The sequence below is a fragment of the Vipera ursinii genome (genome assembly GCF_947247035.1).
Source record: "Vipera ursinii genome assembly, chromosome: 3".
In the NCBI taxonomy this organism is placed as follows: domain Eukaryota; kingdom Metazoa; phylum Chordata; class Lepidosauria; order Squamata; family Viperidae; genus Vipera; species Vipera ursinii.
The window spans coordinates 55,009,470-55,036,306 of NC_139516.1; the positions used below are offsets into that span (position 1 = coordinate 55,009,470).

Genomic DNA, 26,837 nt, shown 5'->3' on the forward strand with positions numbered 1-26,837 from the left:
AAATAACTTATGCTATAATATTATGTGTGAACCCATTCTCTGTATTGCTCCTGATTAGATGAGTACCACCATTACAGGCTTTAAATTGCCTATTTGCTTTAAATAATATTAAAATGCTTACTCACACTGATTTCCAGGATAATATTGAATGGAGCTATAAATTCCTTTTGTTCTGAATTTTTTATTTGATACCACACTTATTTTGTAAAACCTTTCCTTGAAATTTTGGTTTTTCACTTTCTTTTCTTTTATAAAAGCATTCCTTTTCGTTATATTTATAGATTCTCCAAACCAGCACCAATGTTTTTGGATGATTCCTTCAGGAAATGGGCAAGAATTCGGGATTTTCTTCCACCTTTTGGGATTAAAGGACAAGGTAGGATAACATATTAAGCCACTATGATTGTGTTCTGCATATTATCTTTACAGCTTATGGACTTGTTTAATAAAGAAATTTGTAATATTTTAAATTTCTTTCTTTTGAGTAAGGTAGTGCAAAATTGTCCTAAACAGAGCACTATTTTACATTTTCAATCTTCTGTAGCCACTTAAGAAAGGTGAGTAAGAAGGATGTTGACAATGACATAATTGGAAACAAATTTGCCTCCCATAAAAGTTTAATTTATGGAAGGAACTTGAAGATAGGAAATTATTCAACACAAAGTATACCAATTCAGGTGATAGTATCCTTTGTTTTAGTATTCCATAAAAATGCTGGAATGGTTCTCCATGAAGTCTGCCTTGTTAAACACAATGTCTAAGATAGTGTTTGGTAGATAAATGCAATCTCACAACCCTATATGTCTTCATATCACAAAAAGGAGCAGAGTAGAATATAATTAAATATAAAAGTTCCATAAATTCAGTATTTTATTATATATACAGTACAATATTTAGTTGTTGTATCAAAAGGAGACTCACTGAGGCATGAGCACTTCCAAATCCTTGGACATAATTAGTCCACATTCTATAACCATAGCCAAGATATGTAAGTACCTCACCTTTTATAGATATTTGCCTTCCTACTGGAGAGGCATCCTTCCTAGAAAAGTGACAAATAGCCACTGTGCAATTATATATTTTTAGAAATATTGACTGTGGAAATGATTGAAAATACAGAGAGTAACAGGATTACTCACTAACAGCAGATTTACAGGATCACTTTTCTTGCAGGGTATAGATTATAGATCTCTGTGTGGGTTATTTTCTTTTCACTGGCTGAGTATTTTAGCCAAGAAATATCAGCATAGAGAATTGTGGTACAGGATGACTGAAAGTCTTTGGGCAGACATTGTTTTGTATTTCCAAGTTGCTGCCTCTTTGTGTCACCACTATAGAACTATGTTAATCTAGGGTTTTATGTTGGATTTTCTTCAGTTGAAACCAGAAACTGCTGTTTGAAATGGCTGGGAGCTGAAGCAGTGGGAGCAAAGCAAATGAATGGCTTGTATAGTGCCCTCTTGGGACCAAACCTTGTGCCAGGATTCAGTCTAAAGCAGTTTGTACTTGTGGGAGGAAAGAATTATTGTTCTTAGCAAACTAGTAGGTCTAATGACAGTGCTGACAGACCAGAGCGTGAGTGAAGCAAATGGCACCCTTCTCACATCACACTCTCGAGCACACATCACTTGAAATTCTTGCATCAGCTTTTTCCCTTATCCCAGGGGAGGCACTGGGGATGAATTATTGTGACTTGTTGATGGGATCAAAACCTCATTAAGGTTTTCAGTCAAGACTAGTCAGATACTGGTTGAAACAGGGTGGCAGGAGAAAGATGCTGATGATGGCTGCCAGAATCAGAGCACCTGGGAGATTGAGCAACTTTCTAGAGAATGATAATCAGTTGAGCATCAGAAATCTTGAGATCTGATCTAACTGAAAAATTTGGCTGTTGTCAAGGGAGATTCACAACATAGTATATAAACCTTGGGAAATGCTTTGTGCAGATGTTCGGGACTTTGGGCATTTGTATCATCATGTGTTTACCTGAAATTCAAATGAAAATTGACTGGCATAATTCTGTCAACTTGAAGGTCAGCTAGCTGTGAGTATGTGGACTGCATCATTATATTTCAGAATTCCAAACTACTATATCAGAGTAGTTTTAGAGATTTCCCCCCCCCCCGTAAATAGATTTTAGAAGTCTTTATAGAAAATGACATGCCATATCAGACTTTGAATGGAGAGATTGATGCCAGGAAAAAAGAGGCCACATAATTTCATCATCCATTTTGGGACATCAAACGCAAATAAATAAACCCTAGTACATTTCTAAAGTTTAATATTACATATAGCACAGTTCAGCCTAAGTCTTAAATACATATACATATATAGATATTTTTCACGTATAAACTTTTTTTCCTGTGATCTTGTGCTCCAGAATGGCATGGGAAGAGCATGTAGTATTTATGGTCTGGATGCAAACCCTCACAGGACAGAGATTTCTCATGCTTGGTTTGTTGTTTCCCAACCTCTCACTATTTAATTTTACTTGTATTGTTTTCTTCTGAATGATGTTCCTGGTTTTTCCCATGCATCTTATTTTCTAAAGTGGATTCATTATGCCTTCTCTAGACATGATGCTCTCTGTGATGTATCATTTGGAGCAATGAAGTGTACTTTGCTGTGTACTTCATTGCTTTCCATTCCCCAAATTGATTCAGATAATGGGGATGTTTGCAACTAGACATTGCCATTGTGTTTATTAAACTTACATATGAAATATATCATACTGGAATTCTTTATTGTGTAAATTTTATGGGATTAAGATGATTTGGTCAAAGATATGGACAGCAGCTATAGTTCAACAACCAATAAGAAATAACACAACTTGATATTAACAATATCAATACAATATCAAATCTGAATCCTAATTACTACTGTAAGAGCCGTGGTGGTGCAGTGGTTAGAATGCAGTACTGCAGGCTAACTCACTGCTTACTCCAGGAGTTCGATTTTGAGCAGTTCAAAGTTGACTCAGCTTTCCATCCTTCCGAGGTTGGTAAAATGAGGACCCAGATTGTTGGGGGCAATATGCTGACTCTATAAACATGCTAACTCTATAAACCTCTTAGAGAGGGCTGTAAAGCACTTTGAAGTGGTATATAAGTCTAAGAGCTATTGCTACCTAGGAACAGTCTTCAAATGTTTGCCTTTTGAGGCTTCCTTTTGATAATTTTGACACTGTAGGAATTTTGTCCTCAAGATATTTACAGGTAGTTTCTGTTACTAAGCAAGTCAGTTGTTAAGTGAGTCACACCCAATGTAATGATCTTTTTTGTCATTGTTAAGAGAATTACTGAAGTTGCTAAGTGAATTATGCAGTCATTAAGTGAATTCAGCTTCTCCCATTGACTTTGCTTTGACAGAAGCCAACTGGGAAGGTTGCAAAGACAATTACATAACCCTTGGATACTGGAAACATTATAAATACGCCCCAGTTGCCAATCACCCAAATTTTGATCATGTGATCAAGGGGATGCTGCTGCAGTTGTAACTATGAAGACCAGTTGTAAATCATTTTTTTTCCAATGCCGTTGTAATTTCAAATGGTCACTAAATGAATGGTTCTGAGTTGTGGGCTACCTATTAAAAAAGTGGTCTCTGAGGAAGTGGTGTGATTTTGCTATGATAGAAATAATAAACAGACTCATCCAATTCAGTATCTTCCAGAAATATTACAATAGCAATTACAGGAGTACGAGTAGAAGTCTCAAGTTTCCAGATGTTGGAAGATTGGCCTATATGCCAGCAAAAAGTGTGGTCTGCGCTGTGTGTTATATTATATTCTAAGTATCTCGTTAAGGGGATATATTTAGCCTTGCATGTTCCAGAACTGGGAAAATCAAGAGCCATTTTTCACTGCTTGTTTTCTATGAATTTTTATATTTAGATCTTGACTTTAGGCTGACCTTGAAATTTGTGATGTTCTGGGAAAGGGATAATAAACATTAGAGAAAAAGCAAGTAATGACCACACAGAAAGCAAAGTCTTTCTCTGTTTCTGAAGTGTAAGTGTAGAGAGTTTCTCTGTGATATGTAAACATTTGTTTCTGCTCATTATGTTCTAACTTTCTATTCTATGTTTGAGAGAAATATCCTTATTTACCCTTCTGCCCTCAAAAGTCACTGTGATGTTTCTGACAAATTTGTACTCCTCTTGGCTTTTAACATTATTTCTTCCCATCCTTTTCTGGCTCTGTTTGCACAAGCATAGGGATTTGAGTAATTGAGCCCACACTATTGGTGAATAGTATGCTTTGGAGCCCTTTTATATTAATGTGCTGGAAGGGTTTTGTTTGTTTGTTTGTTTGTTTATTACAAACATACATTTAAGGTTTGTTTGTTTTTTTGCCATCCAGAATCACATCGGTAATATAAGCTGTCATATAAATTGATACATGGAAAAATAAATACACCTGCTATGGGGATGAAAATGATGCTGGCATTATCATTTGTTTTCAGTGTTCACACACCAGTTAGTTTTGCTACATTCACATAACAATATGATCTTTGTTCATCTCTCATTTCTTTTATTATATGATATTGCCCCCCTTTCTGTTTTTCCAAGGAAGAATTATGCAGCTAAGTTCATTGCATCCACATCATATAATGAGAGCAAGCTCACGTACAGTTAACGTACAAGATTAAGGAGCTCTTGGCCAAAGTCAGGTGGCCCAATAACCTAGGATGTATTAAAGGTTAGTTTTATTGTGACTTGAAATCTCATTAATACTGATTGGAACTTCCCTAGAGAAAAGAGAGTATTCTAAAAAATGTCACTCACGGAGCTGAAGGAAAATAAATACAACTTATTTGTGCAAGAATTTCTCTTTATTTTAATTATAATAAAACTTTTACATGAAGTCGTCATCTTCTTCTTCTTCTTCTTCTTCTTATTATTATTATTATTATTATTATTATTATTATTATTATTATTATTATTATTATTATTATTATTATTGGAGGTCTTCTAGTCCAACCTCCTGCTCAGGCAAGAAATGGTTGTCCAGTCTCTTCTTAAAAGCTTCCAGTGTTAGAGCATTCACAGCTACTGAAGGCAGGTTGTTCCACTAATTAATTATTCTAATTGTCAGGAAATTTCTCCTTAGTTCTAGGTTGCTTCTCTGATTAGTTTCCATCTATTGCTTCTTGCCCTGCCTTCAGGTGCTTTGGAGAATAGTGTTGTGATTCAGTGTCAGCCTGTGCTCCCAGCAGCTGAGTCCGATGAATCTGAGGAGGAGGAAGAGGGGTTTGGAGAGCCTTTGGTGTCAGAGGGAAACTCTGATGCACTGCAGGACTCTCAGCCTGGCCCCTCCAGTCATGTTCCTCATGAGGCTCAGCTGTGTGAGTACAAGGTGTCAGACTCAGAAAAGTCACAGCTGAATCTGTTCAGAGACGCTAGAAGCAGAAGGCAATCCAGCAGAGCAGAGAACATCAATGAGGCAACTCAGTGAGAGGAGGAGAAGGCAGTGAGAAGCCACGCCTTGGGACTGATAATAAAAGGGGAAGGTGTGGGCAGGGCTGGTTGCTGAAGGCAACCGTTTGGAGACATTTTAAGAGAATCCTGGTCTGTTCTTGCTACTTCTGTTTAACTCTTGTTTGTTGACTCTTGTTTGATATTTTGATTCATTTATTGAAGGAAATATTCTGTTGCTTTTTTGTTTGAACTGTAAATAAATTTGGGTTGGGTTTTTCCAGCCTATTGACTGTAAAAAGGAAAAAGGGGTTGTCCCTGACACACAAACAGGGCCGGTCATAGGCTGGAACAGAACAAATAGCTTGACTCCCTCTTCTTTGTGGCAACCCCCAAGATATTGGAACACTGCTATTATGTCACCCCTAGCCCTTCTCTTCATTAATCTAGACATACCCAATTCCAGTAACCGTTTGTTTATATGTTTTAGTCTCCAGTCCCCTAATCATCTTTGTTGCTCTTCTCTGTACTCTTTCTAGCATCTCAACATCTTTTTACATTGTGACCACCAAAACTGGATGCAGTGTTCCATGTGTAGCCTTACTAAAGTGTTATAAATTGGTATTGAAGTGGTTTTTCTTGATTTTTCCTGCTCCAAATGTGATTAATTTTTTTAGTACTTCATAAGGCTTGTTGTTGAAGCTCTCCATGTAAGGAATATATTTGCTCTCTTTGAATGAATCCATAGCAGATAAAAAGTGTGTTTACCATACTAAGCTAGGCTAAATCTTCAAATGGAGCCTGTTGGAAGTTACAAGACTGAAATTTGCTATTCTTATTGTATATTGTTGTGGAATGTTTTATATAAAAGACACTCTGTATAAACTTAGGGGAAGCTGACTCATTCTGCTTACAGACCAGGCTTGGAACACCAGATTGTTGATCTCTAGAAGTGAGCACTGAATCATTAAGCCTAGTAGGTGTTTATCCAATCTTCATATAAAAGCAGAGCAACAGCAGTATATTAGAGAAAGTAAGTTGGGTCTCTGAAAGAATCTTTGTATTGTCTGAGGAGTGATTGGCTTAAATTAGTGCAGCAGCATGATCAAACAGCTTTGCCAGGATCTTCCCAGTGTTTGTAGCTGCATATGCTACAGGATTTCATGTGGGTTATTATAGATTGAAAGCTGAATTAAAATCCTATGTGTCATCACTCAGCACAAACAGGTAATCCCCGAGTTACGAGCATTCACTTAACACTTGTTCGAAGTTATGTGATAAGCGCCTCCAGTGCTTACAAGCAGGTCCCGAAATTATGAATATTGCAGCACCACGGTAGTCGTTCACCCTTATGAACGACTACAGAGGCTCTGCAACATTCACCCTGGTTATTCCCTTCCTCCCCACCCCCACTCTGGGTCTCCCTATTCACCAGACCTTCAATACTAACCCTGTGAAGTTCGAGATCCTTCGCTTTCTTGGCTGCTCCAGGCCTTCGGTGCATTCGCAGAGAATAGAGGCCTAGCAGAAGGCCTCTGGTGCCCAGATTGGGCCATGGAAGCATCCCCTGGGCTCAGATCCGGGTGGCAGTGGCCTGAAAAAGGCCTCTGGCACCCAGATTGGGCCGCTGCAAGGCCATGGAAGCATCCCCCAGCATCAGATCCAGGCGGCAGTGGCCTGGAAAAGGCCTCCAATCCCCTGATCCAGCCTCTGGAGGTACACGGAAACGTCCCCTAAACTCAGATCTGGGTGGCAGCGGGAACTGCGGCAGACAGATCTTTTCCAGGTGAGTCCAGCATGGCAGCAAGGAAGCGGAAAGTATGAGGTATCTTAGTGGGTTGGGGAGGCCTTCGGGGCCTGTTCCATCACTAGGCCCTCCATGGCTTCTCCACCCTAAGATAAAAAGGTAAAGGTTCCCCCGCACATGTGTGCTAGTCGTTTCCGACTCTAGGGGCCGGTGCTCATCTCCGTTTCAAAGCCGAAGAGCCAGCGCTTGTCCGAGGACATCTCCATGGTCATGTGGCCGGCATGACTAGATGCCAAAGGCACATGGAACGCTGTTACCTTTCCACCATAGTGGTCCCTATTTTTCTACTTGCATTTTTATGTGCTTTCGAACTGCTAGGTTGGCAGAACCTGGGACGAGTAACAGGCGCTCACTCTGTTACGCGGCACTCAGGATTCGACCCGCCAAACTGCCGACCATCTGATCGACAAGCTCAGCATCCTAACCCACTGAGCCACCGCGTCCCTTATTGTATTTGTATAGAGCTTTCTAAATATATTCCATTCTTGAATTTTTGGAAGTTTTAGTATCTAACAGAAAATAGTATTTCCCTCTATCATCCTCCTGCTAGGAAATTACTTAGAAAAAAGCGAATTCTTTTACTTTCTAAGAAACTTGACACCTTCAATTTTCCTCCTTAATTATAGCTATTAATAAGAGAAAAGGAGCATGATATTTATAACAAGAGCACTGGAAGTAGGTATGAATATGTAATACTGTCTTATTTGGCACAAAATGTACTTTCAATTTATGTATAAAAACACTTTTTTAAAAAACATGTTTCTCCAGAGATGCCTACCTGTTGGCAGAGAGGTGGGTATCAACACATCTCCAGATATATGTTGTTGCTTTCTCATTGGCTTGGTAGAGATAAGGTACACCAATACACTAGAGCCGGGGTAGGCAACCTCGGCTCTTTTATGATTCATGGACTTCAACTCCCAGAATTCCTGAGCCAGCATAGCTGGCTCAGGAATTCTGGGAGTTGAAGTCCATGAGTCATAAAAGAGCCGAGGTTGCCTACCCCTGCACTAGAGGCTAAATATACCTGTGGGATTAATAGTAATGCATTCTATGGTGACATTGAATAAAGTGTGGTTGCAGTTTTTTTCCCATATTATAATGGCTGCCCATGATTATAATGCAAATTTCATTTGTATTGTTCTCCTAGCTAAAGAGACATACAGATTAAATATCTTCTTTTGTATTGTGTTTCAGCTCACAGTACACAGAGAAGGATAGTTTATTATTCAAGTAATTCCGGCTGGTGCATGTCTGAGAAAAATGTGAGGTGGTACGTCACAAAATATAGGTGGTCCTTACAACAGTTCATTTAGTGAGCATTCAAACTTAACAACTACACTGAAAAAAGTGACTTATGACCATTTTTCATACTTACAACCATTGCAGCATCCCCATGGTTATGTGATCAAAATTGACTCATTTTATGATGATTGCAATGTCCCAGGATCATTTGATCACCTCTTGTAACCTTCTAACAAGTAAAGTAAGTAGGAAAGCCAGATTCACTTCACCGTATTACTAATATAACAACTACAGTGATTCACTTAACAACTGTGGCAAGAAAGGTCATAAAATGGGGCAAAACCCATTTAACAAATGACTCACTTAGCAACAAAAAATTTGGGCTCAATTTTTGGTTGAAAGGCAAGGACCACCTGTATTTTATATTGGCTATTCCTTTTCTGATTTCTTGTTGATGGGTTATAAATTAAAGCTTAAGATGCAGATTTATTCAGTAACCAATTTGATCCTGAAGTTTTTACCTGCCCCTCTTATGAATTTTGAAAAATCCTTGAAATGGCTTCACTCTCTAAAGTATTCTTTTTTCCTCTACAGATAATCTAATCAAAGCCATCTTGTCAGTAACAAAGAATTACCACCTTACTTCAACCCTTGACAGGTGAGTAGATTTCCTAGTCCTGGCCTGTGAGATATATAGTATGTATTGCTTCTGAATTAATAAGGATAGAGAAAAGTTCCTATTACAGTTCTTGGTGTTGATAAAATAGATCTTTTTCTACAGCTGGTCTAATGGCATTTGGGAATGACAGTGGGAGAATGGGCAGGGGGGGGTCAGATAAGAGACAACATAGTCCACAGCTGGATAGTAGGTGGGCTACAGGCTCAGAAGGGGCCTTTCATAATTTCTTGGGGTGTAAGGAGATGGACAGAGAATTGTACTTTCAGACTTAAGAGATTTTGTTAATTTTGCCTTACAATAAAGTAAAATTAACTGTTCTGGACAGATTTCCTGACTGGTTAACCTGCTAAGGCTGACAGCTTTAGAATTTGTGTTTTCTAATGGCAATTCAATCTGCTTGATTGCAACCCTTTCAAAATAAAAGTGCTTTCTTTCAGTGTATTCTTTTAAATACATTAATTTGCCACAATTCCCCAAGTATGAATTTGTAATATTGTAAATATTTTATTTGAAGAACATAGAAAGTTTATCTTGTTCTCATTAGCCAGCCCTCTAACAAACTAACAACCCAGTTTTTATAATAGGTGGATGGCAACAAGGACTAATTATGGGATTTCTTACTACAGACCCCTAGGGCTGAGTTGGTGATGTGTATACTCCTCTTTGACTTCCATTTAGATTATGTGCATTCAATATTTTTCTGAATGATATATGCCCTGATTTCCTTGCAAACTCCAGTTACATTGGGACTTCAGCTTCATCGTGGTCCTGCTGTTAGATGTTATGGAAGTTACTATGTGATACATCTGGCAGGTTGAAGAATGCTGTTGTACATTTAATATTGAACATGTTTAAATTTCATAGTTGTAATAAGTCCTACTTCCACATGTTCAAACTGAACACTACATTCTAGTGTTCTCTGAAATTAACTTTTTACCTAGTTTACACTTTTCTATCTTTTCCATTAATCATTGTTCTGTCAGATTTTCTCTTCTTCATCACATATGCCTCATTTTCTAAAGCAAATGTTCATGACTTATCTTGCACTGCCAAAGACACTGAAAAATCAATATTTTGATTTGTGGGGAAAAATGTGAACAATCCTCTGCATAACCAAACACTGGGATTAATTTACTGCATCTGGGGCATATTTGAGATGAAACTGAGAGAGAAAGAAATAGAAGAGATTCAGGAAGTGTGTATGCAGGTGAAGAATGAAGATTGTACAAATAGCAACAAGTGACTACCAACAACAATAGTGAAATTTATGAAACAAACTAGGTTTCACACAAGCCCAATAATCCATTTTATTGATTGGACCAAACCCCTTCCACCATTGTATGGATATGTTAAATCCCATCACCAGTTATAACAACAGCAACATTGGAAGAGACCCTGGAGGTCATCTATTCCAACCCCCTGCTCGGGCAGGAAACCCTATACCATTTCAGACAAATGGCTCTCCCGTCTCTTCTTAAAAAGTTCCGGTGTTGGAGCATTCACCACTTCTGGAGGCAGGTTATTCCACTGGTTAATTATTTTAACTGTCAGGAAGTTTCTCCTTAGTTCTAGGTTGCTTCTCTCCTTGATTAGTTTCCATCCATTTCTTCTTGTACTGCCTTGAGGTGCTTAGAAGAATAGCTTGATTCCCTCTTCTATGCGGCAGGCCCTGAGCTATTGGAACACTGCTATCATGTCACCCCTCGTGTTTCTCTTCATTAAACTAGACATACCCAATTCCAGCAACTGTCCCTTATATGTTTTAGCCTCCAGTCCCCTGATCATCTATGTTGCTCTTCTCAGTAGTCTTTCTAGAGTCTCAACATCTTTTTTACACCGTGGTGACCAAAATTGGATGCAGTGTTCCAAGTGTGGCCTTACCAAGGCATTGTAAAATAGTATTAACACTTCACGTGATCTTGATTCTATCCCTCTCTTAATGCACCTAGAACTGTGTTGGCTTTTTTGGCAGCTGCAGCACACTGCTGACTCATATTTAAGTGATTGTCCACTAGGGTTCCAAGATCCCTCTCACAGTTGCTACTATTGAGCAAGGTACCACCTATACTATACCTGTGCATTTGGTTTTTCTTGCCTAAATGTAGAACCTTACTTTTTTCACCATTGAATTTCATTTTGATAGATGGTGCCCAATGTTCAGGTCTGTCAAGATCCTTCTGTATCTTAAGCCTATCTTCTGGAGTGTTGGCTATTCTTGCCAGCTTGGTGTCGTCTGCAAATTTGATGAGTTCCCCATCTATCCCCTCATCCAAATCATTGATGAAGATGTTGAAAAACAGTGGGCCCAGAACAGAGCCCTGGGGCACCCACTACACATTTCCCTCCATGTAGATGCAGTTCCATTGAGGGCCACACGCTGATTATGGCCGGTCAGCCAGCTATGAATCCATCTGGTGGTGATGCTGTCTAACTAAGATTTTTCTATCTTATCAAGCAGTAGGTTGTGGTTTACTTTATCAAATGCCTTACTGAAGTCCAAGTAAATTATATCCACAGCATTCCTTTGGTCCACTAATTTTGTCACCTGGTCAAAGAATGCAATAAGATTTGTCTGGCATGATCTGTTTTTGACAAACCCATGTTGGTTTTTAGTAATGACTTTTTTCGCCTCTAGGTGTTCACTGATTCGTTGCTTGATTATCTTTTCCAAGATCTTCCCAGGTATCGAGGTCAGGCTGATAGTTATGCATTAGGTTATTTCACAAATGCAAAAAATCCAATTCACATCTAATAGATATATGAATTTTCTTCCTATTAATTCATTACATTGAGAGGTTATTACTACAGAATAGGAGTTGCAACTTTCCCCTGGTTAGGATCAGAGGCCATGCCACTATCACCATTTCCTCTTCCCTTCTCTGGCTCACAATTCATTCTCACTGGTCCAGGCAGAGGATGTGTGGCTCCGTTTGAACTAAGGTGGCTAGTGAAATCATCATGACTTCATACCCACGGATGTGGAGAGGGCTCACATGAGCAGCTGAACAGGTAGTTGCTCTCTCCGCCTCTCTCATAGTTCAGGTGGGCATATTTTTTATTGGGATTGTGGGCTGGATGACTTTGGATAATGGGCCACATCCAGCCCATGAAGTGTAGGTTGTTAACCCCTGTTCTGCGGTCAGATAATTTTAATCAAATGTTGTTTTCAACTTTTTCCAGTTGTGGGATTTAAGTAAAACCACTTTCTCATCTTAAAGTTGAAGAAAAGTTTTGACTGAGGGATAGGGATAAGATAAATCACATTAAGAGGATAGGAACTAGAAACGGATTGTGGCCTCGTGATAGCCTCAGTATGGAACATATTGCCTTCCTCTCTGTTGTACTCAATAAATCCATCAAGGCAGTGTTTTTCAGAAGGGAGTTCCATTTCATTGGTGGCAGTGTTAGATAGGGAGGGTAGTGATTATGTTTTTATTAATGTGATTTTAATTCTATGCCTTATTATTTTTATGGGTATAAGCTGCCAGGGGTTATTGATAAGGCAGCATACAATTAAATAAATTAATGATGTACTCAGTAAAAAGAAATTACAGTACAAATTGAGACTTAGTAATGTACAAGATGCAAATTCAGGCACTACCTTAGTTGTTCCCAAATATTCCTAATGGTTTTATTTTATGTAACGATATCTTTGTAATTGGCAGTCTACTGTTATTTTGTACTTTTTGTTCTATGGTAATACTCTTTTAAGACTAATGACAAAGTTTTTCCACACATCTTTATATTTATGGCAGGTACAGGCAATATTTGAGAGATCAGGGACTGGAATCCAGGCGTTTGATCTTCAGTAAAGTTGCCGAAGGCAAGTCATTTTTGTAGGCAGGGTAGCAGATTTTAAGAATGGGAATGGGAATAGAAGACCTTCAAGAAATCAAGCCACTTAATTTCCAGTTCTTCTCAAACCCCGTGACAGAGTCTGAAATCACGCTTTTGGGAAAGTTGTGTCCTTCTGCCAGGGATTGTGGCAGAATTGGTGTTACAGAGCAAAAAATCATCACCAGATTTCAAACATTTTGCTGCCGAATTTTGGTGTGGAATAATCCTTGTGTGCGGAAGGTATACATGGCATATGGACTATCTAATTTATATCATCTTACAGTATTTCAGTTCCTCCTTTCTTATTTTGTGTTTTGTTAAACAAAGTAAGTGTCTCTGTGTTGAGAGAAGATATTAATGATATACAAATGAGGAGGAGGGGGAAATCAGAACATTTGTCCAGACCTGTAAAAAAAGACTAACTCAAATTATATTATCAATCCGTTGCTAGAGATCAAGTGTAGATTATTCTTTACAATAACTTACAGTATTCTTTACATTTGATCTCTAGCAATCCATTGCCAAGAAAAACATTGTATCCTTGACATGAGGGGTCCTTGGTGCACTCTGAACTCTGTTATTTTCTTGCAGATATTTCATTACCCAAAGTAGGTATCATCATCGTTAGCACTGATGGTATTACCTAGTTTGGATAATGAAACATGTGCAAGAAAACAACCAAGCTCAGAGGACACCAAGGACCCCTCATTTCAACCCTGGGCTACAAATATTGTCTTTTATTGGTATTCTTGACAAGCTACAATCATTCGAAAGTAACTTTGACACTCCTGTAATTGCAAAATGTTGCAAAATGACACCCTTGGGTGTACACAGAAACTAAATTGATCCTATTAGGGGTAATCCTTGACTTGCAACCACAACTGAGCCCAAAATTTACATTGCTAAGCAAGACATTTGTTGAGTGAGTTTTGTTCCATTTTACGACCCTTCTTTCCAAAGTTGTTAAGTGAGTCACTGCAGTTGTTAAGTTAGTAACACGGTTGTTAAGTGAAACTGGCTTCCCCATTGACTTTGCTTGTCAGAAGGTCGCAAAAGTTGATCACATGACCCTAGGATACTGCAATCGTCATAATATGAACCAGTTGCCAAGCATCCAAATTTTGATACTGTGACCACGGGAATGCTGCAACAGTTGTAAGTGTGAGAAACGGTCATGAGTCACTTTTTTCAGCCCCAAACAAACAGTTGTAAGTCAAGGACTACTTGTATTGCCACAAGGAGATGGAAGAGCACAGTTATAAACAAAGACATGGCCAAGGGCTAGCTGTGGAAAAGATCATAAACTAAGTTTCAAGTTAGATTAAAGCAGAAGAGGGCCAACCAATTTCAACAACACGTTCTTAACCTTATGTCTATCATCTTCCAATACCAATACCATCACCTGTATTACTATTAAGGGTCATTGTCTTAATTGTGAATTAATTACTTTCTGATTCTTTTAGGAGAGACTGGCTCAGATCTGGACCAGAAATATTACTGTGCCTATGCGTTTTGCTGTCTACCCAATTGCTCTTCTGTTTTCCTTTTCAGTCTTAGCTGCCGACGATGTATAATTGTGGGAAATGGTGGCATTCTAGCAAACAAATCTCTGGGCTTCAAAATCGATGACTATGACATTGTTATCAGGTGAGTTGTTTCAGCAAAAGAGAAGAGGAAATAGTGTATGGGCCATAGATATAAAAAGACCCAATGTTATATTTTTTTGTCTCCAAAAGAGGCAATAGGTCTTATTTTGGAGGGATGTCTTACATTAGGACTGCCGCAGCCAGGCCTCCCACACCCCGACCCCTGTTGCTCCCCTGCTTCATTTCTTCATCAGCCACTTGCTGCCACTTGTGGCCGGACACCACCTGGTGCATTGCACTGTTTCCACTGCTCACAACAGGAGGCCGCATGGTTCTTCACGCTGTTTCTGCTGCTTGTGGCACGAAGTTGCATGGTGCTTCAGGCCATTTCCACTGCTCATGGCAGGAGGCCGCATGGTGCTTCACGGTGCTGCCATCGCTTGTGGCAGGACGCCACGCAGCACTTCAGACAGTTGCCACCAGCCCAAAGCACCGTGTGGTGTCCTGCTGCAAGCGGTGGAAACAGCCCGAAGCACTGTGCAGTTTGGTGTGACAAGTGTCGGGGCATGGGATGCCTGGCTGCGGCATGTGCCTTGCCCCAAAACTAGAGCTTATTTTTGGGATAGGGCTTATATTAGGCCTGTCCCCCAAAATCAGGCTAAGGCTTGCTTCCGGGGTAGGGCTTACTTTTGGGGAAATGTGTGTGTGTGTGTGTGTGTGTGTGTGTGTGTGTGTGTGTGTGTGTGTAGTCACCTAGACGATCAATGTGCAGCTGTCATTTATAATACTATAAATAGTAGAAAAAGTGAAATTAACAAAAATAACAGCCATCCATTATTGAGCGTTTGAATACTTGGTTCTTTCTTCAGCATTTGAAATGACCCTTTGATTAGAATTCATTATTTTATCTTTATTGAAACAATCCTAATTACATCATTCTCATATTAGTTCAGCTTCCTAATCTGATGCCTGCCAGATATGATCAATTTCAAGCTTCCCAAATTCCCAACCATGATGTATTAACCTATTTTACTTAAAATTAGGCATAATTGACAGCCAACGTGCTGTTGAAGATATTGCATTATACATGTACCGGTAATTGTTAATTCTAAGCAGCAGTTGCTGCAGGGGTGCATGCAGTTCATTAAAAAGTGAGATGTTGTGGAAGCACAATCCTGTTTTCCCACTTTTCTCAGAGTATCTTCCTCATCAGTCATGTCCAACCCTCAACCACTCACTCAGCTCAGAGCAGAAGGAATGATTAAAGGGTTAAAAGGTCCAGCCTTCCTACACCAAATTTGTTTACTCCACAACTGCTGAGGATTAGGAACAGCTTAGAAGGTAATAAAAGGAAAGGCTTCAAGGCTTTTCCTACACACTCAAATGAAAGAAACTCTTTTCCAAAATTATTTCAAAATTGGATTCTTGGCAAGGAAGATAGAAATAGCTATCTCCTGGAGTGTATGTCATAACACTTTGCCTTTGATGTGATCTTGCATTTAATGTTTTTGTACTGACCTGCAATTTGTTTGTTTTAATATAGGGCAGTAATGATACAAGTGAACCTCATTATTTGCAGAGGTTATATTCCAGAATTCCATTTATATAAAATAAGTCAGTGTAAATTTTAGATAAATTAAATCCTGGCCACTGAAAGTTGTATTGTTTTTCCCCCACTTATGACAGTAGAGTACCCGTTGATAAACAAAAAGTGAACATGTATCAGTCATCCAAAATTGTAAGTGTGGAATGCCTTGCCAGGATTCAGTAATTATGGCCTTTTACTACCTCCTCTGCATGATTACTCTGTAATTCGTATGGTGATAACTTCCAGTTTTTAAAAATATGTTCTTCAAAAGCACATTCACACCTTTACAACATCTGTTTAAAAATAAATTAACGATTGTATAAATATTAAGCAAAAAAAGGATATCGGTTTCCCTGTCCCGTTATGTCAAACTCTAGGGCACGGTGCTCATCTTTGTTTCTTGGCTGAGGGAGTCTTTGTCATAAAAATGTTCGAATTAATATTTAACCAATCTGTTTAGAGTAATTTAGAGATACTAATAGAAAAATGCCTTTAAGTAAATATATTCATACTGAGGCAGTAGTAATTTTCCATACCATTTTTAATAATCTATTTACATATATTTTAAGTTGTGATTTTTAAAAAAATGTCAAATTTAAAGTCACAAATGAAGGGAATAATATTTGGAATAACTGTTCTCAAACTTAAAATTATTTAGACAACAGGTAAAACTTAGCTACAGAACACATTTTCATTGCAGCATTAGAACCTGTGTAGAACAGATGAATTTACTGCAATTAATCCAATAGCCTGTTCAATTTCTTGAACTGTTGGACAGCCTCAGTAAGTTTTTGTATATAAAATGCATGATTAACAATAAAACATAATATATCATCATAACAGTAGCCTATGTTCAGTTCCAGCCATAGCTATATTTAAAATGTCATCATTTTATTCAATGAGACAGGTAAGTAATTCCAATGTCAAATTAAAAAGATGCTCCCAACAAGCATCACAAAATAGATTAAGAAAAATATCAATTTGTAGTAGAAGATGTAGAATACCTCACATTAATGTAGTTAATAAAAACTTTAGCAAATCTGTATATAGACAAACCTCTTTCAGAACTTTCCAATGTAGTATGTCAGTATCTCTTTGTTACTGCTACTGGTCACAGAATTTCTCACCATTTAGCTAAAATTTTATTTAATTTATTTAACAGTCTAATATTACCAGATCCTTGATGACCTTTTAGAAATCCACATGAATAATTTGTGGTAATATTTTTTATAATTTATGAACTAAAGTAATAGTTAATTCAAGTTTAACAAAGAAAGAGCACAATAACATAGGCTTCTAAGCCACAGATTATTTAGAGAGGCTTAATTATAAATTTCCAGTAGCACTGGAACAACACCCACCCACTCTTACAGATCAATATGTTTCTTGTACCATTCTACGGAATAGTCATCTGGACCAAGAGTGCTTCCTGTTTCAAGGGTTTAATAATATGCCCTTCTTTCTTAGAAAGAGAAAGATGCAGTTGAGTAGGTAGCCTGATAATTCATTATTTTAGGAAAAGCCAATCCATGATTACATTTGACCCTAGAATGTGGAATAAAATGAAAAGCATGTTTGTTTGTTTATTCTGTTTCTTAACTGCCCATTTCCCTGTTTATGGAATATGAATTATTACAAGCTGAATCTTTGTTGTCTCTATTAGTAGAAATAATATCACTTGATTGCAGTTGTTTTATTGTAAGAATCTATCAAATAATACAGTCATTCCTGCCATCTTTGCCTTGTATAATTTAATATATATTTTGCATCAAATGCATAAAGAGAACTGAGTTCCTGTTTAAAGTTCATAAGAGTTCTTTGTTTAAGTGCTATATTTAAGTATTTGTTCTTGGTACCCATTCAAGAGCCAACAGTCAGCCAGTATTAATATACTACCATTTGGCAGCCTATTTGTCTCCCTGTAAGAAATAATGAAAATGGTCTCAGTTGTGGCTTAGAAAATTCCGAAAACCTTGTCTTGATAATTTCAAAATTCACATAGAAGACATTTTAAATCACTACGCTGAGAACATCATAATTGACATGACAATTATAGAACTGCTCAGGTAGGTTATTTCAGCTGTATTTGTTTATGTATTGATATCCCACCTTTCTTATTTTAATCAATAACTCAAGGTGGTGAATATATTCCCTTACATGAGGCAATATAAGGGGAACTCATCAGATTTGCAAATGACACCAAACTGACAGGAATAGCCAGCACCCCAGAAGACAAGCTCAGGATCCAAAAGGATTTTGACAAACTTGAACAATGGGCTCTATTCAACAAAATGAGTTTCAATGTGGAAAAAAGCAAAGTTTTCCATTTAGGCAGGAAAAATCAAAGTTACAAGTACAGATTGGCCAGACCTGGCTTAACAACAGTAACAGTGAGAGGAACCTTGGAATCCTAGTGCACAATCACTTGACTATGAGCCAACAGTGTGCAGCAGCAGCCAAAAAAGCTCATACAATCCTGGGTTGTATAAACAGAGGCATAGAATCAAGATCACATGAAGTATTAGTACTGTTTTATAAAATCCTACTAAGACCACACCTGGAGTACTGCAATCAATTTTGGTCACCATACCACAAAAAAAATGTTGAGACTGGAAAAAATTCAGAGAAGAGCAACTAAAATGATCAAAGGCTTGGAGACTAAAACATATGAAGAACAGCTGCAGGACTTGGGTTTAGCTAGTCTAAAGAGGCATGATAGCAATATTCCAGTATTTGAGGGGCTGCCACAAAGAAGAGGGCATCAAACTATTCTCCAAGATACCAGAGGGCAGGACAAGAAACAATGGTTGGAAACTGACCAAGGAGACAAGCAACCTGGAATTAAGGAGAAACTTCCTAACAGTGAGGACAATTAACCAGTGGAACAGCTTGTCTTCAGAAATCGTGGGCACTCCATCACTGGAGGTTTTAAGAAGAGACTGGACAGTCAGTTGTGTGAAATGTTATAGGTTCTCCTGGTTGAGCAGGGGGCTGGACTAGAAGACCTCCAAGTTCCTTTCCAGTTCTATTCTATATATAATATTCCTTCCTCCTCCTATTTTTCCCACAACAATAACCCCATGAGGTGAGTTGGGTTGAGAAAGAGACACTAATCTAATGTTACCAGCTAACGTTCATGCCTAAGGTAAAAAATACTCAGTCTTCTGGTTTCTAGGGTGGTGCTTTAACCACTGGACTAAACTGGCTACACTCGTAGCACATATTCCAGTCATTTCTAACTGAACCACAACTTGATGGTTTCGATTCCCCCCCCCCAGTAATACTGCTGTAATTTCTAGTTATTAATTTGCAAGGTTTAGGTTGGAAGTTCTTTCCCCCTTTATTAAATGACACAGCCTTAAAATTGTCTCTGTTATAAGAGACTTAAGTCTCAACTAGATTTCTGAATTCTCAGAAGAATGTTTTAGCTGATATAACCATGATTTTGAGGAAGCTCTGATTTCATTAGGGAATAATGATAAGGAATGTACTTTGGAAAGAATAACTCTGAAGTACTTTATCTCTCATTTCAAATCCTCATTTGTTGCAATATTTATTTGAGATTGCTTACTGCAAGGAGATTGAGTGTTTGGTGAACTGGTATAAGGAAAACAGCCTAGGTTGAAACATTGGAAAAACCAAAGATCATTGTCGATTTCAGAAAAGGCAGGCACAGTCACACTCTCTGTGCATTAATGATTCACCTGTGGAGTTAGTTACCAGCATCAAATTCCTGTTGTTGTTAGCTGCGAAGTTGTGTCCGACCCATCGCGACCCTATGGACAATTTTCCTCCAGGCCTTCCTGTCCTCTACCATCTTCTGGAGTCCATTTAAGCTCACGCCTACTGCTTCAGTGACTCCATCCAGCCACCTCATTCTCTGTCGTCCCGTTCTTCTCTTGCCCTCAATCTTTCCCAGCATTAGGCTCTTCTCCAGTGAGTCCTTCCTTCTCATTAGGTGGCCAAAGTATTTGAGTTTTAGCTTCAGGATCTGGCCTTCTAAAGAGCAGTCAGGGTTGATCTCCTCTAGGACTGACCAGTTTGAATGCCTTGCAGTCCAAGGGACTTGCAGGAGTCTTCTCCAGCACCATAGTTCAAAGGCCTCAATTCTTTGGCGCTCGGCCTTTCTTATGGTCCAACTTTCACTGCTATACATTGTAACTGGGAAGACCATAGCCTTGACTATACGCACTTTTGTTGACAGGGTGATGTCTCTGCTTTTTAGTGTGCTGTCTAGATTTGCCACGGCTTTCCTCCCGAGGAACAAGCATCTTTTAATTTCTTGGCTACAGTCGCCATCTGCAGTGATCTTGGAGCCCAGGAAAATAAAATCTGTCACTACCTTCATTTCTTCCCCATCTATTTGCCAGGAATTGAGAGGGCCGGATGCCATGATCTTGGTTTTCTTAATGTTAAGTGTCAACCCAACTTTTGCACTCTCCTTCTTCACCTGCAACAAGAGGCTCTTTAGTTCTTCTTCACTTTCTGCCATTAGAGTGGCATCATCTGCATATCTTAGGTTGTTCATATTTCTTCCGGCAATCTTTATTCCAACTTTTGATTCATCTAGCCCTGCCTTTCTCATGATGTGCTCTGCATCTAAATTAAATAGGCAGGGTGACAGTATACAGCCTTGCCGGACTCCTTTCCCAATTTTGAACCAATCAGTGCTTCAGTGTCCAGTTCTCACTGTTGCTTCTTGGCCCACATATAGGTTTCTCAAGAGACAAATAAGATGGTCTGGTATGCCCATCACTTTAAGAACTTGCCACAGTTTGTTATGATCCACACAATCAAATGCTTTATCATAGTCAATGAAGCAGAAGTAGATGTTTTTCTGGAACTCTCTAGCTTTCTCCATGATCCAGTGTATGTTGGCAATTTGATCTCTAGTTCCTCTGCCTTTTTGAAATCCTGCCTGTACTTCTGGTAGTTCTTGATCCACATACTGCTGGAGTCTAGCTTGTAGGATTTTAAGCATAACTTTACTAGCATGAGAAATGAGTGCAATGGTGCGATAGTTTGAACATTCTTTGGCACTGCCTTTCTTTGGAATTGGAATGTAAACTGATCTTTTCCAATCCTGTGGCCACTGTTGAGTTTTCCAAATTTGCTGGCAAATTGAGTGTAGCACTTTTACTGCATCGTCTTTTAAGATTTTGAATAGCTCAGCTGGAATACTGTCACCTCCACTAGCTTTGTTGTTGCTCAGCTTTTCTGAGGCCCACTTCACTTCACATTGTAGGATGTCTGGCTCGAGGTCAGTGACCACCTCATTGTGGTTATCAGGGACGTTAAGCTTATTCTTGTATAGTTCTTCTGTGTAATTTTGCCACCTCTTCTTAATTTCTTCTGCCTCTGTTAGGTCCCTGCCATTTTGGTCCTTTATCATGCCCATTTTTGTATGAAATATTCCCTTCATCTTTCCAATTTTCTTGAAAAGATCTCTGGTCCTCCCTATTCTATTGTTTTCTTCTATTTCTTTGCACTGCTCATTTAAGAAGGCATTCTTATCTCTTCTAGCTATTCTCTGGAATTCTGCATTCAATTGGGTGTATCTTTCTTTTTCTCCCCTGCCTTTCGCTTTCCTCCTTTCCTCAGCTATTTGCAAAGCTTCCTCAGACAGCCATTTTGCTTTCTTGCATTTCTTTTTCTTTGGGATGGTTTTGGTTGCTACCTGTTGTACAATCTTGCGAACCTCTGTCCATAGTTCTTCAGGCACTCTGTCTATCAGATCTAATTCCTTAAATCTGTTTGTCACCTCTACTGTATATTCAACAGGGATATGATTTAATTCATACCTGAGTGGCCTAGTTCTTTTCCCTACTTTCTTCAGTTTAAGCCTAAACTTTGCAACGAGAAGCTCATGGTCTGAGCCACAGTCAGCTCCTGGTCTTGTTTTTACTGACTGTATAGAGCTTCTCCATCTTTGGCTGCAGAGCATATAGTCAGTCTGATTTCTGTGTTGACCATCTGGTGATGCCCATGTGTAGAGCCATCTCTTTGGTTGTTGGAAAAGAGTGTTTGCTATGACCATCGTATTCTCTTGACAAAATTCTATCAGCTTGTGCTCTGCTTCATTTTGTACTCCAAGGCCAAACTTGCCTGTTATTCCGGTTATCTTTTGGCTTCCTACTTTAGCATTCCAATCCCCCATGATGATAAGAACATCATTTTTTGGTGTTAGTTCTATAAGGTGCTGTAGGGCTTCATAGAATCGGTCAATTTCATCCTCTTCAGCACCGGTGGTTGGGGCATAGACTTGGACTACTGTGATATTGAATGGTTTGCCTTGGATTCGAACTGAGATCATTCTGTCATTTTGAGGATTGTATCCCAGTATTGCTTTTCCTACTCTTTCATTGACTATGAAGGCTACTCCATTTCTTCTGAGGGATTCTTGCCCACAGTAGTATACCTGGTCATCTGAATTAAATTCACCCATTCCTGTCCATTTTAGTTCACTGATACCTAAGATGTCAATGTTCAGTCTTGTCACCTCTTGTTTGTCCACGTCCAGCTTTCCTTGATTCATGGATCTTACATTCCAGGTTCCTATGGAGAAAAAAATCTTTACAGCATCGGACTTTCCTTTCACCACCAGACACAAATTCCTGAGTGTGCAGTTAACAAGTAGGCTGGCTTGGTCACTCAATAGCAAGGCACTGGTGAAGCAGGCACAGCAGTGCCTCCATTTTCTGCACATGAGAAAAGCACATCTTCCTTCCCCTAGGGACGATCGAGAGCATCCTGTCATACAGCATCACAGTCTGCTTTGGAAGTATCACTGCTTCAGACAGGAAGGAGGTGCAGAGAGTAGTGAGGATGGCTGAAAATATTATTGGCAGTTCCCTCCCTTCCATCCAGGACATAGCATATAAGGGTCCGCAAGATTGTCTGGGACACCACATATCCTCTTCACGACCTTTTTTCTTTGTTACCTTCTGGGAGGAGGCTTCGTGGTATCCGTAACAGAACATCCAGATTCAGCCACAGTTTCATTCCACACAACATTAACCTTGTGAACTCTCAGGCTTCCTCCTTCCGTTATATATTCAAGATGGACAGTATTTAATATTTATTTATCAACGTACTATCATATATGGTCGACTTGTTGGGTATTATTACAGATTGTACTGTTACAGAAACTAAATTGATGTTGAATTTAATAATGGCAGCAAGGCTTTTGGTTTCGCAATACTGGAAGAAGGAGGAACTGCCTACTATAGAAGAGTGGACTTTAAAAGTTTCAAACTTGGCAGAAATGGTAACAATTTTAGCATATTTGAAAGAACAATCGCAACAGAGATATATTTCGGAATGGAGAAGATGGACCGATTATATTCAGAATTAATATGGGACTAAAAAATTTCATTTAATATATGAACGAGTATTAGAATTATAAGATGTATTATTATTTAGTTATGTTTAAGTGGAGTTAAAGTGTGGTAGGATTTAAAGTGTATTCATAATTGGTTAGCATATTTTAGCTTAAGTTTGTTAGCGGCAATACCCTGTATTCAGCTCTGGGAAGTCAGGGAGAGGGAGGGGGAGGGAGGGGAAGTTGCAGGGGAGGGGGAGGGAAGGAGTTTATACTTAAAATGTATTGTAAAACGTTTCAATAAAAAATATTTATTTATTTGTTATGTATATGTAGGGGTGTGGGTCTATACCAGGGGTCAGCAACCTGAAACAGTGAAAGAGCCACTCGGAACCGGTTCCCTCACAAAAGGAAAAACTGGGAGCCGCAAAAAATGTGTGCGCATGCGCGTACATGCACGCATGTGCAGAACAGGGTTTGACTGAAGAGTGGAGCCAAGGCGAGATATGCACCTACCCTACATATTTGAATTGATTGGTTGAACTTTTTTAGTCACACTTTTTTTTTTTTGGACTGCACGTGGCAGAGGACTGGGAGCCGCAGGAGACAGCTGAAAGAGCCGCATGCGGCTCCGGAGCTGCGGGTTGCAGACCTGTGGTCTATACATATGTTGTATATAGTATGTTTAGGTATGTGTCATGAATGTGTTTCACTTTGAGAGTGGGCAACTAAATTTCATTTTTAATGTGTGCCATTGTGCCCAGAGTAAAAAACGAGAATAAAGGTCTGTCTGTCTGTCTGTCTGTCTGTATGTATGTCTGTCTATCTAGCTATCTATCTATCTATCTCTCTATCTGAACATTGTACCTCTAACACACTGCAATTCTATGAAAAACTGATTAAATCATAACACTGAAAATTTAGTACAGAAAAAACCTTTTTAGCAGCAACTTCTATGTTTTTAAAAAAAATCCAAAAATAATATGAAGAAATGAGAAGGGATTCTAGAAATTCCTTTGTATAACTTAATTAAAAATAGTGTGCCTGGTATCTTTAAATGAGTATTTTTCTCAAGTTTTGTTTGTAGTAAGCTGGGAATCATGGGAAGTATCAAATTGCTGAAGGAATTTGTTCTTCTTCTTTAATTGAAGACTCAAGAAAGAACATGATTTTAACAAGGTTTAATTATTCTTGCCTCCTTAAAATTTTTATACCGTTTAAAATTTTTAATTCTAACATTTTAATCCTTATATATGTTTCATATTTTGAAGTTTTATTTTACACTGCCCAGAGTCCCTCTTTGAGGGGGATGGCAGTTCAGGAATGTGAAATATAAATAAATAAAAAATAAACATATTTTGCCAATATTAATACTTTCTCCATACAACATATAATCACATATCTTGCCTCCAAAGAATAGATCGTTTATAGTGTAAATTAATGGCAGTATCAATTCTGATTTTTGCTTTATTTACTGCTTACTGCTTTATTGGCAGTAACAATCCTCAATAATTTGAGTGTGATGCCTTTGCAATTTTTACTGTACTGGAGTTCCTGACATTGACTTTTTTTACACAAAACCTTGAACTCTCATATAAATACAATTCATAATTTTTCTCTAATCTCCCGGAAGGTTGAATTCTGCTCCAGTGAAAGGCTTTGAAAAAGATGTTGGTGGCAAGACAACAATGCGGATAACGTATCCAGAAGGGGCTATCCAGAAACCTGAACAGTATGAGAAGGATTCCCTGTTTGTACTGGCAGGATTCAAGTGGCAGGATTTCAAGTGGCTGAAGTACATTGTTTATAAGGAAAAAGTGGTAAGATAAAGGTTGTTTTTTTCTCCTTGGAGGAATTCCTGATGTTTCACAATTATTCCCTTATAATTACAACATTGATGACCAAAGAGGTGAAATGAGAAAATATATGTGATTACAGTGACCACAAAAAATGCAGTTTGCATCAGAAGTTGCTTATATGTAAGGACTTAATTTGTATTATGATATCATCTCACATGTGCTGTTACTTTGATATAATCTCAGTTTGCTACAGAAGCTTCTGAAATAGAACTTAGTTACCGGCTCAGTATTTATGCTTCCTATATACTTACTTCTATGGAATTGCATCTGTCTTAACAATGGGTCCTGAGTTCTTCCCCAAATAACCTGGGCATTAAAGTTTATTAAATTCAACTGAAGTTTTTTTATACAGAAATAAGAAATCTGGGGTGGCAACACATAACAAATAATTGATAATGATAAAGTGAAAAGAGCATATTTCTGCAAGCTGCCTGCTGGGAAAAGTCAATAACAAGATTGATAGATGGCTAGCCATGGGTAATAAATTCAGTCTAAAGACTGGACAATATATTTGGAGACTGACTAGTCAATCAACATCCTAACCAATACGGTCTTGCATCCTAACCAATACGGTTTTAGAAACCATATGTAATATTCATTTTTATAGACATTTTTCATTTGTACTTGAATATAAAATGATGAAACTATTTTTATTTATGTTTGCAAACTTTGAAGTTTATTTTTGTTCTTACTTGCAAGTTACTTTTTGTTCTGTTCTTTCAATTATTTGAAACATACACTATGTTGCATGAGTAGAGCATGTTTTATAATCCTTAATAGCAAATGTAGGGGACACTATGCTTTTAGTTGAGAACTATTGTCATTCTTAAATCTGTTTTATTAGAACACATTGAGCAGAAATATATTTCAGAAAAACAGATTCTGCCAAGATTAGATCGGACTCTTTTGAAATAATTAAGCCAACCTGGGAGCAGAGTTGAGGTTTATGCAAACAAGCTATTTAGTTGATTGATTCAAAGATAATTCCTTGCTTCAGAAAAAAAAATCATCTGCAGGGGATTCTCCTTGAACATCTGCTTTGTGTTGGCCAAGAAGGCAAGCAAGGGCAAATGTTTATTTGGATATTAGTAATTTACAGGTTTTCCCCTCTTACTTGAATATACCCAATTTCACCAATAACCTGCCCAAACATGAATTTACAGAGGAAGTGCCAGTGGCATCAGGATATAACCTTTATTAGTGGAAGTCTGATGGTGAGTGAACACTTGACTGCAAGTGCAGCTATGTTAAAACACTGCTTGTTGCACAGGCATCTGTGAGTCACAATGTGCAGGGGAGCCATTGAGGATCAAGTAGGGTTGAGTTGTATTTCATCAAGGGAATGAGAATATATTTACTTCCTTGCCCTCTCAATCTATATGTGCATCAGTTTGGTGACCAATGTATTTGGGGGATATGAATAACTACTTATCAAACGAAACAAGGTCTAGTGTTAGTCAAAATATTCCTTCTGGATGGTATAAGAGAATTTCCCCATTT

General features: G+C 38.4%; 1 protein-coding gene across 4 annotated transcripts in view; it reads left to right on the plus strand.

Annotated features, from left to right (window-relative positions):
- ST3GAL3 (ST3 beta-galactoside alpha-2,3-sialyltransferase 3) overlaps positions 1 to 26,837 on the plus strand; it is a 214,126-nt gene that overhangs the window by 133,452 nt on the left and 53,837 nt on the right. For all 4 annotated transcript variants that reach the window (XM_083358463.1, XM_083358466.1, XM_083358464.1 and 1 more), the window contains 4 exons: positions 282 to 376; positions 9,062 to 9,125; positions 14,535 to 14,630; positions 25,112 to 25,298. In XM_083358463.1, coding sequence (XP_083214589.1) covers positions 282 to 376; positions 9,062 to 9,125; positions 14,535 to 14,630; positions 25,112 to 25,298 — 442 coding nt within the window. The remainder of the gene's footprint in view (positions 1 to 281; positions 377 to 9,061; positions 9,126 to 14,534; positions 14,631 to 25,111; positions 25,299 to 26,837) is intronic.